Raw genomic sequence first — 15,223 nt, forward strand, 5'->3', positions numbered from 1 at the left:
TGGTCATACTAGAAATAATTCTAGAATTATTTCTAGTATGACTAGAATTGAGGTTAATTATCGGCAACTAAATCAGTTTCTTTACATTTTTTTCAAAGGTTTTGCTACTGAATATTGAGATAACAGATTTTTATTGAACTCTGCAGATATTTCTCTTTGTGTCTATCCTTCACATAACAGGATAATTTCTGTGCACTCTTGTATGCTTAATGATTATTATTATGGGCAACACGATCTTGCAACAAAAAGAGTCAAAAAAATGTTTTAAAATAAGATCAGTTTACACTGATTACAGATTTTATAGGGTACTCTATAAAACCTTCTTAAAAATCTATTTGAGATAAACCTTTTTATAGAATCAAAATATACTCACACACATGTCTACTGCATACAACAGATGGTCATGGGATCCAAAGTAAACAATTTGCTGTGCTATGACAGGAGAACTTTTCACCTCAGCATTTGTTTTAAATCTCCAATGCAGTTCTCCAGTACATACTTTGAAGCAATATAAATGTCCATCATAACAACCTGAATAAGTTTAAGAAAGGCAAATTAAAAGCAAAGTTCGATTTTTTAATACTATTATGTAATTTAACCCTTAGATTTAACCCATTTGTTGCTTGCTTGCCTTCTGAAAGATGCAATTATTGTTTTTTTTTTTTTTTTTTTTTCTGTTACTCTTATGAAATTAGGAGTGCAATCATATCCTCCCATGTGGTGGGGAGTACACACCTGACTCTGACCTGGCAGAGTCAGGTGTGTAACAACAAAATACCAACAATTAAATTTTGTTATTAAAAAAAACAAACAAAACTTGGGTCTAATAGTTGCTGTGTAGGCAAGCCTGTTCCAATTTGTGGTACAAAGACAAAGGGTTAATAAAAAAAATCAAAACAATACTTACTTGGACTTGAAATATGCTTAAATTATAATATATTTACAACTGAGTTAGTAAAGACTTCCACCTTCAGTTGAGATGGCATGCCAGGTTTGTTTTGGCACTCTGAGAGAATGCTGATTCAAAATCAAAACTTACCAATATGTTATATGGAAGTATGTCTATTGAGAAGATATTGTGAACTTCTGAATTAGCATGAATTAGCATTAATTGTATTAATTAGCATGAATTATATTAATTGTATATAATTATTACATGAATTATATATAATATTAATTGTATGAATTAGCATGAATTAGCATTAACAGTAAGAATGTTGACAAGAAATTTACCTGTAGGTTGACCCAAGTGTCACCACTAACAGTGGACCTATAAAGAAGACCCTCTTTAGGCTTAACTCACTCAAAATTTCACAAGATGTAAAACATCTCAGGACTAAAAATAATATTGAGACATAATGGAAAACTTGGATGTTGAATCAAATTCAGGAATATCCTCCATAAATATGATGAAAAATGCCTAGCATGCTATGTCAATGTACATACACACTAGCTATTCCTACGTCATTCTCTATAAAAGATATTTACAAACTTATTCATGCCTTGCTAGATGAAGATTATTTCCAATTCATGGGTCAATTCTTCCCCAAAAGAGAGGCCTCAGTATGAGGAAATATTTCATATTATTTTTCAAAAGTTGACTATATTTAAAGATATTTTAGAAAGTATGCTTCTAAATGTTTTGAGTTACTACTATAAGTTAGATTTTCTTTTAATACCAGTAGATATGCAAGGGGTGTAATTTTGCTCTTTCCTGTCACTATACTGGGTTCTGGGTTAAATTTTTGAGTATAATGCAATTATATATAAACTACATAATCTTAATTGTAGGAGATTCTCTGTCCAAGATGAACTGAAAGACATTTTTTGAGATAATTATCCTAAAAACTGAAAGAATCACTTACCAACCAGTATGTATTGTCCACATGATGATATAGTTCCTGATGATTCTATACGATCACTAAGGCATACTTCCCAGAAAGCTGTTCCTGTAGTAATATTAATGGCAGCAAAGCATCCTGAATGAGATCCAATAAACACAACACAATCTCCTCTAAAATATTAAATATTAAAATATTACAATGATTTTCAATAAAAAAAAAATTAATTTAGGTACTTAAAAAGATTTTTTATTAAAAGCAAAAGTTAGATTTTTTATTAAAAGAGAAAATTTAATTTCTTTAAAAATCAAGTAATAAAATTTAATTTGGACTGAATTTGATTTCTTGATGTTGACAAGGCAACAGTATGCTATTACAGGAATTACATTTAATTATGTTTATTCATGAGTCAACCTAAAGAGTATTTAGGTTGTTTACCTAAAGAGTATAAAGTTTAAACAAAAAAGGGTTAAAAAAAAAAACAAAATAAGAAAAGGCTTTTTTGTTTGCAAGTTAGGTCTGCTTCCTTGCATTATTTGGCCATTCTAATACTATACATAGAACAAAAAAACTGACCATAACGTCTACTTAAAATAAAACTGCAGTATTATTAAGTATTAACAGAACATAAAATAGCTTACCTTGCATAATGGACAGCATATGGAGATGCATCAATACATTTGTGGAGATCATATTTCCATGTTTGCACAAGTGAAACAGAAACTTGCTTAATATAAGTCTCTGTGCTCTGCAAAGCCAGATCTTTATTCCATGAACACTCACCACATACACAGTGCTTGTGCATTCCACGTCGACTGGAAGCTTTATAACAAGAAGATATACATATAGCAGTGTGAAATGAAGTCTTGAAATGTGGTGATGCTGTTTCAGTTATATCTTCACTAGGAGCTTTTCTCTTTCTGCTTTTCAAGCATTTCTCCATTTCTAGTTCCGAACTGGAAATTATTTTGCCTTTAACGTTCTGCACAAAACCAGTCTTTAAACTAGCTGCAACATTCAAAGTGTTTGTATCACTGTCTTCTGGTTTGCTGAAGTCAGATTGTTCTTGACTTATATCTAAAGAATAGTCCTCAGTTTGAATGATATGCTGTTGTTGTTCTATACAAGTCCATAGGTAATTAATCACATCATTAAATTTAGTATTTAATAATTTGTCAAGGAGAGATGAACAGTGAATTCCAAGTTCCCATTCAACTTCCCTACTCATTTGAACTGCAGAAATTGAATCTCCACCATGAAATATAAAGTTTGCATCATCTGAAATATCACTTTTAATACCTGTAAACCTCTAAAGAATGAAATTGAAAGGAATTACCAAATGTTTTATATTTCAGGTAAACATTATTTATTATTATTGTATAACAAACTTGACTAAAAATTAAAAAAAAAAAACAAAAAAAAACTAAACTTATTGGAACACTGGAGGGACATTAGATTATTGGGGAACTTTCAGATAAATCGGAAGAGTTTGCAGGTATATAAATCAGCTTAATACTTATTTACTGTTTCTCACTAGCTATGTGATTTGTTTATGATCAAAGTATTAGCATATTTCTCAATATGATGTTTATCCTTGAGTTAAAAATTATCTAAAGAATAAATAAGTTATAATAACATGGTGTTATGTAACCATATCCTCCACACTTTTTTCTAAACATGGCCAAAAAAAAAAAAAAAAAAAACATACACACACCGAATTATAATACAGTAAAATACTAGCTGTAACAAGTTGAGAACAAAACATCAAATCTGTTGTAACAGATTGTCATTACAGTTGAACAATAATTAATCATTGTCAGAGAAAGCATCCATCATAATTACTTTTCACTACACATTAACAGCAACTTCCAAGGCTTTGTGAAAGTTACACAAAGAATCATAATACTGACAATGATTAATTGTTGCCAGCACAACTCAGGGAAGCAGCTGAACTGCAGATAATACACAACAGTGGAAGATCAATTTTTTTGAAGAAAAAGAGGAGGAGGAACAAAGCACTACCCATTCCTGTATAGAATTAATGCAAATTTTGGAGGTAATTAACAAGTTTTATAATGTGATTGTTAACAGTCACTGCATAAGATATTAGACTTTATCTTTATTGTTAGATCCCATCTTTATCAATCATATCAGTGGTTGACAAAAATGAAGTTTAACGTCAGAAGCTTAAAAGGCAAAGGACCATCTGAAAAACAACACTAATGCTATTTCTAATATAGAATTTAGTTTGGAAACAGCTACTGGACACTTTGCAAGAGGAACATTAACTAACCACTGTCACTTTGTCATTGTACATTTGGAAAATGGTCAACAATGCCACTGCTGATTTGAGGGTACCTATATTCACAGCAAAATGCCTAACATAAAGAGAGATGAAGGTGTTAGGACTCACCCCATCTCTGTATCCTTAATACTGTAAAAAGGACTTGTAGCGGTGGAAAGGTAAGTGGAGGAATGAGAGTTTTTTTTTGTTAGTTGTTGGCACATCAGCTTCTGTGGCCATAATGCACCTCCAAGGTTTTGTATTTTCTACTCTGACCCAAGCCCGAGGCAAGATTCGAACCATGACCTTGAGTTGCCAGGCAGGCACTTTACCCACCTGGCTAGCCCAGTCAGCGGAATAATGAGAGTTATTGAAGATGAATAGCAAATGACAAGCACAATGAACCATTTTCAGATTTTGTGCAGGAGTGTGAGCTCCTGCAGCAGAATCTAGAAATGGATCACATCCATAGCTCGTGCTATCTAAGAGGACCATGGGAGTGACAGTTGGTTGATAAAGATGAAAGCTAACTTTGAAGTTTCCACATCATTTTCATCTATGTGTCTGTATTTTTTATTTTTACTTTCAAAGTATTGTAATTGTATATATTTCATTTTAATATTTTAATTTTAAATACAGGACTTTTATGCTTTAATTATAGATTAGTTTTATTTTCCAGTTGTGTCAGCAAGTGAAAGGACAATTATACACACAAAAATGTACATAAATATTGAAATAGTGAGTATATATCAGTAGTTACTGAATTAGTGTTAAATGTGTTAATTCGAAAATATAAGGATAACACTTCTCAGATCATTGTGTATCATAACCTCACCTTCCAGAGTTCTGTAAAAAGGTGTCTAACATACTGCATGGTTAACTTTTCACAAACTGCATCTCTTTTTTTATATTTTCTTGCATGCTTAAACAGCATTTCAGTATGCACCTTCCCTATAAATAGATAAATCATTTTCAAACTGTGCTTTTTTTTAAAACATTTCCTATGCATAATCTGAAAAATCTTTTAAATTATTAAAATATTAATTAGATAACATTTTAACAAAATTTGTAAAGTACATTTTTAGATGAGAGAGCATTTACAGATTAACAAAAAACTTTACAAATTTCCATGCATATCTGAAATGCTTTTTCACTAACATTATATAACATCAACTAAGATTGTTTTGCTATTGTTATTTGGTTTTTAGGAGCATTAGCAACTAAGGCCATATTGTTCTGGGATATGCGGTGGTCATTCCCAGACTTTTCCGCATCCTCCGTATTTGGTGGTGACGTGCTCGAACCCCGGTCTAATCAAGGAGCATGTGCAACGCACTGCTGCTCCTTCCCACCTGGCTATGGAGGCGCCTCAACTAAGATAAGTAGGTGACAAAGTTGTCACATAGAACCAAAGTAGCGAGAACATGGATGCTTTTTATCAGCTCTTCGACAGCCAGTACTTTATGCTGAATTTAAAATGGAACTGAAAGAGGACTACCTTTTCATCAATGCCAAATTTCAAACAGACAACCAGACTCTTAAGGATTGTCTCTGTCAACCTTGCACGGTAACCGTTATCTCACAGTTTTTGAACCTTATCATCAATCAATAATGATAAGATTGAAAAACTGTAATTCCACAGCCGATTCTACTGCAATCTGAACCTCCCCACCTCACCTACAGACTACCCAAACACCCCTAGCAACACTGTGGTTCTCTACATCAGTTATAGCACAGTCAGGATCACCAGATACAAAAATATTATTGTTCTTTGTGGGTAATCACTAATTAAAACAACTGACAAAAATTAAACAACCTGTTCACTAACTGACTTATGGTTACCCTGTATTATTTCTACATAATTAATCTAATTAAATCTGGTTCATTATTAAATATTGATATAATTTAAGATAACAGTGGTTCTAGAAATACTTACCATTTGAAGTAAGAGGAATGAAAGGAACACAAACAACTTTGACAGGAGGTATCACAAGTTGAAGAGTTTTTATGGTGCTTAAAATAACATTCTGAATTTCTTTTTCTTGAGAATCGTTTGTTAGACTAATGAAAATAAACAATAATCCTTCAATTTTCTCATATGCCAATAAATGAGCCCTGACATTATGAATCTGTGCAATGGCCCTCTCTAATGGCAGAAGGCTAATTTTTTTGCCATTATATTTAAGCATAGAATCAATTCGACCAATAAATACTATATTTTCTTTACTTTTTTTGGAAACCCAGTCTCCTGTTGCTCTTAAAATGGCTGGGTTTGCTTCATCATTAATCTTGCACCATCTTCGTGCGCCACCTGTGATATATAATACAATATGAAACAGTAAATTACATTTTTGAAGGTAACATTTCTTTTTGGATATATCTTCCTAAAAATAAACAAATAAATTAATATACAGCACATACACAATGAAAAGTTTTTATTAGTGTGACCTAAATAAAAGTTTATCTAGTGTGTCAGGCACCCTAAATAAAAAAGAGTTTTTATTTAGGGTGCCTGACCTGCCACAAGGAGGCAGGTCAAGCACCCAGTAGATTATTTAAGTACTCCGGCAGGGCCCGTCACCTAATTTCCAAGGATTTCAGTGGCAAGGCATATATATATATATATATATAAAAAAGGGGGGGGTGAACACAAGGATTTAAAAAGGCCAAAAGAGGTTTAAGATAAAGAGGTTGAATTTAGACGTTGATTAGAATTTGGCAGCATTGTTGGGGGTGTACTCGGTCAATGCCCAAAGCACAGTATGGCATGGTCAACTATTTCCCAAAGTGTCAAAGAGAATGTTGGCAATGTGATACAGCCATTTATTTGGGACAAATCTTAAAGAACAGAACCAAATTGAGAAAAGAGCCAGAGTTTTCTTCGCTTAATTGGGACAACATGCCGTTTAATCGGGGCAGGAGATCGCAGCACTCAAAATTACCCTACAATTATCTCTGACCATACCACATGGCATGGTCTGGTCAGATTTCTTAAGGTCACAACCATAAAAGAATAAAAACAATTAGCAGTTTCCTGTTTATCGGGCTTTTCTGTTAGTGCAATCTATTATAAATGATAGTAAACTTGATCTTATTGAATTTGTGATAATACCGACAGCTGGAATTCTGTGGGTTTTTATGTTATTATGGTGAAATGTGTTTCCCCTTCCATGAAATCTTCAATCATATAAAAAACATAAATTTTCAGAATCTCCTCTTCATTCCTCTTTTTTAAGCTTCTTAACTTGTTACTCCACATCTCACTTGCACGTATCGTGTTAGTTGCAATTTGTGTGTGCCATGTTCTTTGTTATTGATTACTTATCTTTTTTACTGTTTTAAATTTTAAATCCCCTCCCCAAATGTCAGTGAACAGAAATACCAACTAGTTAGTATGTACATATTATAGTACGTATTAATTAAGCTATGCACATAAGAGTAAATTTATTTTTATTTTCCTAACCTGTGGAAAATCTTCTTCCAATTTTCATGTATCATTTAATTTTTTAATTGGTAAGGTAATAAAGTGTAAATTTGTGCTTAATATATCTTTACTTTTATAGCCTGTGGATAATATTCCTCCTATTTTTGCTTATTAGAATCACTGTTTAATAGAATTACAATTCAATTTACAAACATGATCACAATGATCATATCGTATAGTGAACGGTACTTTACTATGGTGAGTCCATCGTAACATGATTTGATCATACAGAGAATCAATCATTACGATTGATGCTGTATTTTTAATCATTTATGTGAAATTTCGCATAACTGGGGCAGCCACTTAATTGGGCCAAAATGCACTAGTCGTGATGTGTCCCAAATAACCGGAATCCACTGTATATGCTTTATGATACTTTTCTTCAGGTTAGCCAGAGACTGAATATTGCTTTGATAAACCCATAACTGGAAGTCCCAAGTAGATTAGGAGAACACAATGGCCAAGAACTTGAAGGTAAAACTGCTCAATGTTGTAGCATTTTTTTTTAATGAAAATGTGCCCAAACCACAATATGGCATGGTCAACTGTTTCCCAAAGTGTCTCAGGGATATTAAGGCTGACATACGATTAGCACCAGGAGACTTTAGTCTTACATTAACTTAATATTAACACAAATACAGCTGAATAATCAACCTATGTCAGTGGGTGAAGTAAAATGGTGGTGGAAGGCTAGCAATACAGTATGTTAGTAATTATTTAATCAGTTATTCTTTATTATTTGATTATTATTTATTTGTCTATTTATTTATTCATTAATTAACTATTAATATTAATAGATTTATTTATTAATGTATTAGTTACAAATGGTTGAATGAATTCAGCCAACTTTCCAACTTACAAATGGTTGAATTCATTCAACCATTTGTAAGTTGGAAAGCACTGTAAAAATTAATTCCCAATCCTTTCCTCTTTTTGCCGTCTTTATAACCACTGAAGAAATGGTACAGGAAGTACTAAGAATTATCTGCAATCTCTTTAAGAAATTAAAGATAGATTTTACTCTAAATTAAGTTATGCTTCATTTTACAGTTGTCTCTGTGGGCTAATTGCTGCAACATGTGGATTTTGTTTGTAAAGCCACTGCAAGAGGAATCAAAGTAATTTATGAATTGTTTCCCTCATGGAATAACTTGAGTTCGTTACACTGCTCTGGCATTAGTGGATGGGTTTGCATTTCACATGGCATCATTGGCCACAGTAACAGTGATTTCATCAACATACAACAAACAAAACAACTGTTTCTTTGAATTTTCTCATCATTTTGTATCTAGTTTGGGAAAAGGGAAACTCTTCTTAAGTTTTTTTTAAATGGCAGTACTCCCAAAGCACAGAGAAGGCATTACTGCTCTTTTGGTAAAAGGGATGAAAAATAAATGACTGTGCTTTACCAACAAAGCAGAGTCATTCATTTGTAGTACCATGTTGACTTCTGTTTACATCTGCCTTTATCACATCTAAAACTTGTGCTTCGTAATCACATCATGAGATTTAATCTGAATATCAAGATGCACTTTGCACAACGTGCAAAGTGCAATCCCAATTTTTTTTGTGTGTCTTTTGTTTCCACATGGTCTAGAGACTGTCTGTTGCAAATTGCATAACTGGGCAAGTCAGTTTCAGCTAAAGTGACACATTTTACTTATAACCACACACACACACACACACACACACACACACACACACACACACACACACACACACACACACATATATATATATATATACTGTATATATAATTCATTTTCTATATAAATAATATTTTTATAATACTGTCTTCTAACCTATGAATAATTCACCTTCCCCTACAAAAACTACTTCTCCATTTTCATTCCTCACCTCGACTTGTGTATCTAATAATGGCATTCCTAAAGATACATCTTCATTTGGATCTCTACATAATAAAAAGAAATTAAAGCAGGTTATGATCATAAATAATATTTAAAAAGAGAGTAAATTCAGGCAATAACATAATGCAATTCTAAACAGAGGTATAGAGATATATTTATATATAAAGTATATATGTGCCAGGCAGAACATAATGCTTTGTAATTTCCTAAGATTTATTACATTGAATTTACAAGGCACATAAATGAAAAATTATGCCATATGTGGCCATAACATTAATAAAAATAGTTATTTTTCAATGTAGTTCAGTGTTTCTGAATAGCTTACTTCCAGTGTTGATCAAGAGCATCTATTCCCAAGCTGTAAGTCTCTCTTTCTTTCTTTCTTCACAATGATGTTCCCAGTCATTTCCTTCCTTCACAAGACAAAACAGATGATGGAGTATCACAGTCCATCAAAATTTTGTGTGAGGCCTGGCACTGTCTGCTCCTCTAATCACCATTTTGTTTGTGTGTTTTGCTCAGCACTGAGTGGCATTCACATTCACAGTTGTGATCACAATATCTTTATGCAATATTTTGTATATACAAATTAAATTATCAGATTGGCAACTAAAAATTCTATTGCTGTTCATTGTTTTAACCACATGTATGCTTTACCACTTTTCTAATCTGCTGTTATTGTGCTACTGTCTGTTGGTAACTACAACCTTGATGTTGAACATTCCATTACTACATTGAAAACTATTACTTGTATATGTCAACAACCCAACCTGGGGGGATAGGAGGCATTACTTTTTGATTGACTCTCATGTGCATGTGCACATATATACTGAAGGTATTTAAATCTTCACTTTCAAATACCAACATTAACAAAACATGTCATATTAAACAGTAACTCTTAGTAATCATTTAGTTCTTACTAATCATTAGTAATAATTAAGTTATAATTAAGTTATTAATTGCCATAGATTATTCACAAACAAAAACGGGTGGCCACATTTAAAGTTACTAATTTTGTCATACTGCCATATCATAGGCAAATACAGTCAGTCCTCGTATAACACGTGTTTACATTACACGATTTATAAATAGGGGAACAATATTGTATATAACACAAACCGAATTCGCTTATAAGCGATTCGCCTTTGTGTTTACAAGAAATGGCAGTCGAATGCGGAATCACCCCAACTGAACACAACACAATAGGAATGAAGAGAGGATTCTGAAAATGTATTTTTGTTTTTTATATCAGTGAAGGGGAAACACATTTCACCATAATAACGTAAAAACCCACACAATTCCAGCTATCGGAATTATCGCAAATGCAATTAGATCGAGTTTACTACCAGTTTATAATAGATTCCACTAGCAGAAACGCAACTGTAAATTATTTTGATTGTTTTATGGTAGTAACCCCCAGAAATGTGCTTTAGTAAAATGTGAGCTAGTGAGGTGTTAATAGTGTGTTGCTGCCTTTACGGTGTTTATTCAGTTGCTACACGCACACAGCTTTGTTTATGTGTATCAAGCGTGCCTCCTCATTTTTTAATTGTGCTTTATTCCTTAAAAATGAGCAAAATAACTTAAAAGGTGTGAAAAGGAAGCATCCTGGTGAAGACACTACAGATTCAGAGAGAAAAAGAAAAGCAATATCGATAGACAGAGGCGGACTGGGTCATAAATTCTTACCCGGGAAAATTTGTAGTGGCTGCATACTAGTGTTTATGGCCAGAATCACACTGACCTCCGGCCCACCGGGGTTTCCCCGGTAAGGCTCATGGTCAGTCAGTCTCTGTCGATAGAGAAAAAATATGAAATTGTGAAACACTTTGAGCAAAATGAAGGACCATGTAATATTGCACATGCTACAGGCCTAAATGAGGCAATGCCGAGAATTACAAAGAATGCAGAGAAAATAAAAACAACTTTCATAGCAGGAACAACTCAAAGTGTAATAAAATCCATTAGATCAAGACATAAAGAATTGGAAGAGATGGAATGTCTGTTTGGATAGAAGATCAAACAAAGAACAAGTTTGCTTAAGATAGAAGCAAAAGCATTAGCAATATTTTATTACGTAATAGTTGTAATAAAATACATAAGTATTTTATTGATTATTTATTGTGTTTGGTAATGTTTTGGTTACAAATGTGTGTTCAATCTTGGGTGGTCGGCACCTAACCCTATTTTTCCCATAGGGCCTGTTATTTATATTGCATGATTTTGCATTGCATGAGGGTTTCTAGGAACACAACTATCGTACTATAAGAGGACTGACTGTATAACATGATGAAAAATTTGAATCAAATAACAGTAACTGATCAAATTGATAATGGACAGTTATAATGATTACTGTCTACTTACTATATGCAGAAGTTCATCCCCATTCTCCTTATATTTAAAAAGCTGCATCTATGGCAAACACTCAAATATAGCAGAAAAGGATGGTATGGAAGAGTTACAGAGTGATGATAAGGTCAGGGAGGCCAAGGCTGCATATCAGAAAGCAATGACTAAGCAAATAAGGGGGGGCAAGGAATTTTTCGTGTATGTGAATACAAAAAAGAAGAAAGTGAATCAGATTAAACCTTTGTGTACTGGGTATGGAAAAGTTTAATATAACCAAGCTGATGTTGCTGATGAACTGAATAGGTACTTCACATCAATCTTTACTGATGAAAGACCTTTCATGCTGAGAAGAGGCTGAGCCCCATGAAGTTAACTGTTTATTAGAAAAACTTTTGAGCATAAAGGCAAGCAAAGCCAAGGCTGCATATCAGAAAGCAGTGACTAAGCAAATAAGGGGAGCAAGGAATTTTTCATGTATGTGAATACAAAAAAGAAGAAAGTGAATCAGATTAAACCCTTGTGTACTGGGTATGGAAAAGGCTAATATAACCAAGCTGATGTTGCTGATGAATTGAATAGGTACTTCACATCGGTCTTTACTGATGAAAGACCCTTCATGCTGAGAAGAGGCTGAGCCTTACGAAGTTAACTGTTTATTAGAAAAACCTTTGAGCATAAAGGCAAGCAAGGCTCCTGGAGTTGATGGCATATACCAGTAACTTTGAGGGAGGCTGCCAGGAGTATACTGAACAGTTGTGGTTAATTATGATGGCATCTTTGAACTCGGGGGAAAGATTCCTTTAGACTGGAGAAATGCCAATATATCACCAATATATAAAGGTGATTCTAAGGGTGAAATCAATAACTACAGATTGGTTAGTCTGACTTCAGTGGTAGGAAAAATCTTAGAGGCAATGATTAAGAGTGCAATCCAAGGACATTTAGATAGATATGGCATTCTGAAGAGCACAAACATGGTTTTGTTAAAAGAAAATGATGTTTAACTAACCTATTTTGATACATTACTCATGAGCCAGATGTAGTGACAATTTTGACATAGTTTATTTAGATTTTAGCATAGCATTTGACTCAGTCTCTCATGAGAGGTTACTGTATAAGCTATAACATGTTTGGATTACTGAAAAGATTGTAAGATGACTTGCTGGGTGGCTGTAGGGCAGAAGGTCTGGTAGGGTTGTGTTTAATGGATATTCTTCAGATTGGTGTAATGTCAAAAGTGGGGTCTCCAAAGGATCAGTTCCTGGATCACTGTTGTTTCCAATTTTCATAAATGATATCAATGAAGGGATAAAACGCATGATGTCAAAATTTGCAAATGATGTAAAGATTGGCAGAGTTGTTAATGATCAGTGCCAAGGAGTGCTCCTTCAGAATGACTTGAACAAACCAATTGAACAAAAGATGGTAAGGGAAGTGGCAGCCATGTTTTAATGCAGTAAAATGCAAGGTCTTTCACTTGGGGAATAGCCCAAAATAAATTATACACTTGGTGGGGTTGAATTAAAAACGGTAGAGGAAAAAATCTGGGAATTATGATATTGGTAGATATGAAGTTTTCTGAGCAGTGTAGAGAGGCAGCCAGGAAAGTCTATGGTGTCCTATTGATGATTTATCGAACATTATCCTGTAGAGATAGGAGGTCATAATCTCACCGTATGAAGCAACTGTAAGACTGCATTTGGAATACCCTGCCATGTCAGCCAAGACAATGAGCTTCTTGAAAGAGTTCAAAGATGGACAACTCACATGGTGAGATGGCAAAGGGGGGACCATATGAGAAAAGACTCCAATTACGTGGGTTACAGAGCTTAGCAACTGGGCAACTGAGAGGGGACCTGATTGAAGTTTATAAGGGTGTGAGAGGGGTTAGTAAAATGAATGAAGGTGCAATGTTCATTGTTATAAAGAATTCCAGAACTAGGGGCCATAAATTCAAATTATAGGGGAAGAAGTTTAGATTACATTGTAGGAAGTTTTCTTTTAGCCAGTGAGTCTTTGATTACTGAAATAAGTTGCCTCCACACATATTGAGGCTAATGGTTTGTTTGAAGAAATTCCAAGGTTTACTGGATAGTTATCGTTATGAAGAATAACAAAAATGCCAATTTTGTATTGTCCACATGTTATAAATTTATATGTTATACATATTATAAACCTTTGTTTGATTAGCATTTTGCATGCAAAGACCACCTTTCTTTACCATCTTTTGGATTAGGTCACTGACTAATTTGATATATAATATGCAAACCTGAATAATTAAAACATTCCTATGCAGAAAATACTAAAAATCTTAAATGTATGCAATCTTGATAAAGAAAATAAACACATCTGTAGAAAACTGGGTTGGATGGAAAAACCATTTTTTGAAGGGAGAAGCTGTATGGTTTGTTTAAGTTAGAAATGAAATTGTTTCAGATATGGTGGGAATGCAATATGATTGATACATCAATTGATGAAGGAGCCATCGAGCACACACACACAAACAAATTTTAGTAAGACAGATATCTCAACATTCACATAAATTTCTGTTTATGTTTATCAGTGGACAGTAAATAAGACCAAACAATGAAGGCCAACTTATTAAATCAAATGTTACAAAACTGTTACAAATGTTACAAATAAAACTGTTACAAAAGTTTATGAATAAAACCCTTCATTAGACACACATTCCTGGTTGTATATTGCTGCCCATAAGCAATGTTGTGCAAAAGAACTTGGTGACAAGCAAGCAGTTATCACTGTCATTCACTACAGTACAGATGTTACTTGGCCATGTAGGCCAGTAAATCACTAGCTTTGGTGGAAAGCAGAGGATCATGGAAAGTCCAATATTCATTATTTGTAGAGAAGCCCTGAATATTGTTGAGGGAATTGTATTTCACATTATGAAGTTGTTCATTTGGGCTACTTAGAAAAAAATAATAATATACTTTTTTTTCATAACATGAAGATATAAGCAGAAAATTGTTTAAAAAATGAATTTACAATGTGCAATTTACATAAGAGGCAATCATGCTATTTCCATAGCATGATTGCCTCTTACGAATCACTGAAAATTCATAACAGTTTGCATAAAGAGAATACTGTATAAGAAAAATGGTTTTCTGTTCTATTTCAGAAAGCACACAATGAAAAAAGTTGTTGCAAATTATTAGTAATCTAAAATGCTAAAAGAAAAAGTAAGGAATTGTATAAATGTTGAGACTGACATGCTGTTGTAAACTTTTGTCTATCCAGCTCCTGTGAGGCTTGATAGTTGTTGCATAATCAAAACTTCTAGATATCTGAGTTATACCATTGGTTTAGCACTCCACTATTCAGCATCACAACTAACAAAAAATTAACAACCAAAGTTACAAAATACAGTAACTTAAAA

The 15,223-nt window shown here is 33.4% G+C and overlaps 1 protein-coding gene across 1 annotated transcript in view; it reads right to left on the minus strand.

The window, feature by feature from the left end:
• The window catches only part of Aasdh (Aminoadipate-semialdehyde dehydrogenase), a 69,722-nt gene that overhangs the window by 15,050 nt on the left and 39,449 nt on the right, over positions 1-15,223 (minus strand). Inside the window, exons 7-12 of the mRNA XM_090383167.1 lie at positions 9,412-9,521; positions 6,062-6,436; positions 4,961-5,076; positions 2,483-3,150; positions 1,866-2,014; positions 374-531 (exon numbers count right to left, since the gene is read on the minus strand). Of these exons, the coding sequence (XP_090239293.1) occupies positions 374-531; positions 1,866-2,014; positions 2,483-3,150; positions 4,961-5,076; positions 6,062-6,436; positions 9,412-9,521 (1,576 nt within the window). The remainder of the gene's footprint in view (positions 1-373; positions 532-1,865; positions 2,015-2,482; positions 3,151-4,960; positions 5,077-6,061; positions 6,437-9,411; positions 9,522-15,223) is intronic.

The sequence above is a fragment of the Mastigoproctus giganteus genome, chromosome 10, assembly GCF_048544385.1.
Source record: "Mastigoproctus giganteus isolate SK-2022 chromosome 10, ASM4854438v1, whole genome shotgun sequence".
NCBI classification, from domain to species: domain Eukaryota; kingdom Metazoa; phylum Arthropoda; class Arachnida; order Uropygi; family Thelyphonidae; genus Mastigoproctus; species Mastigoproctus giganteus.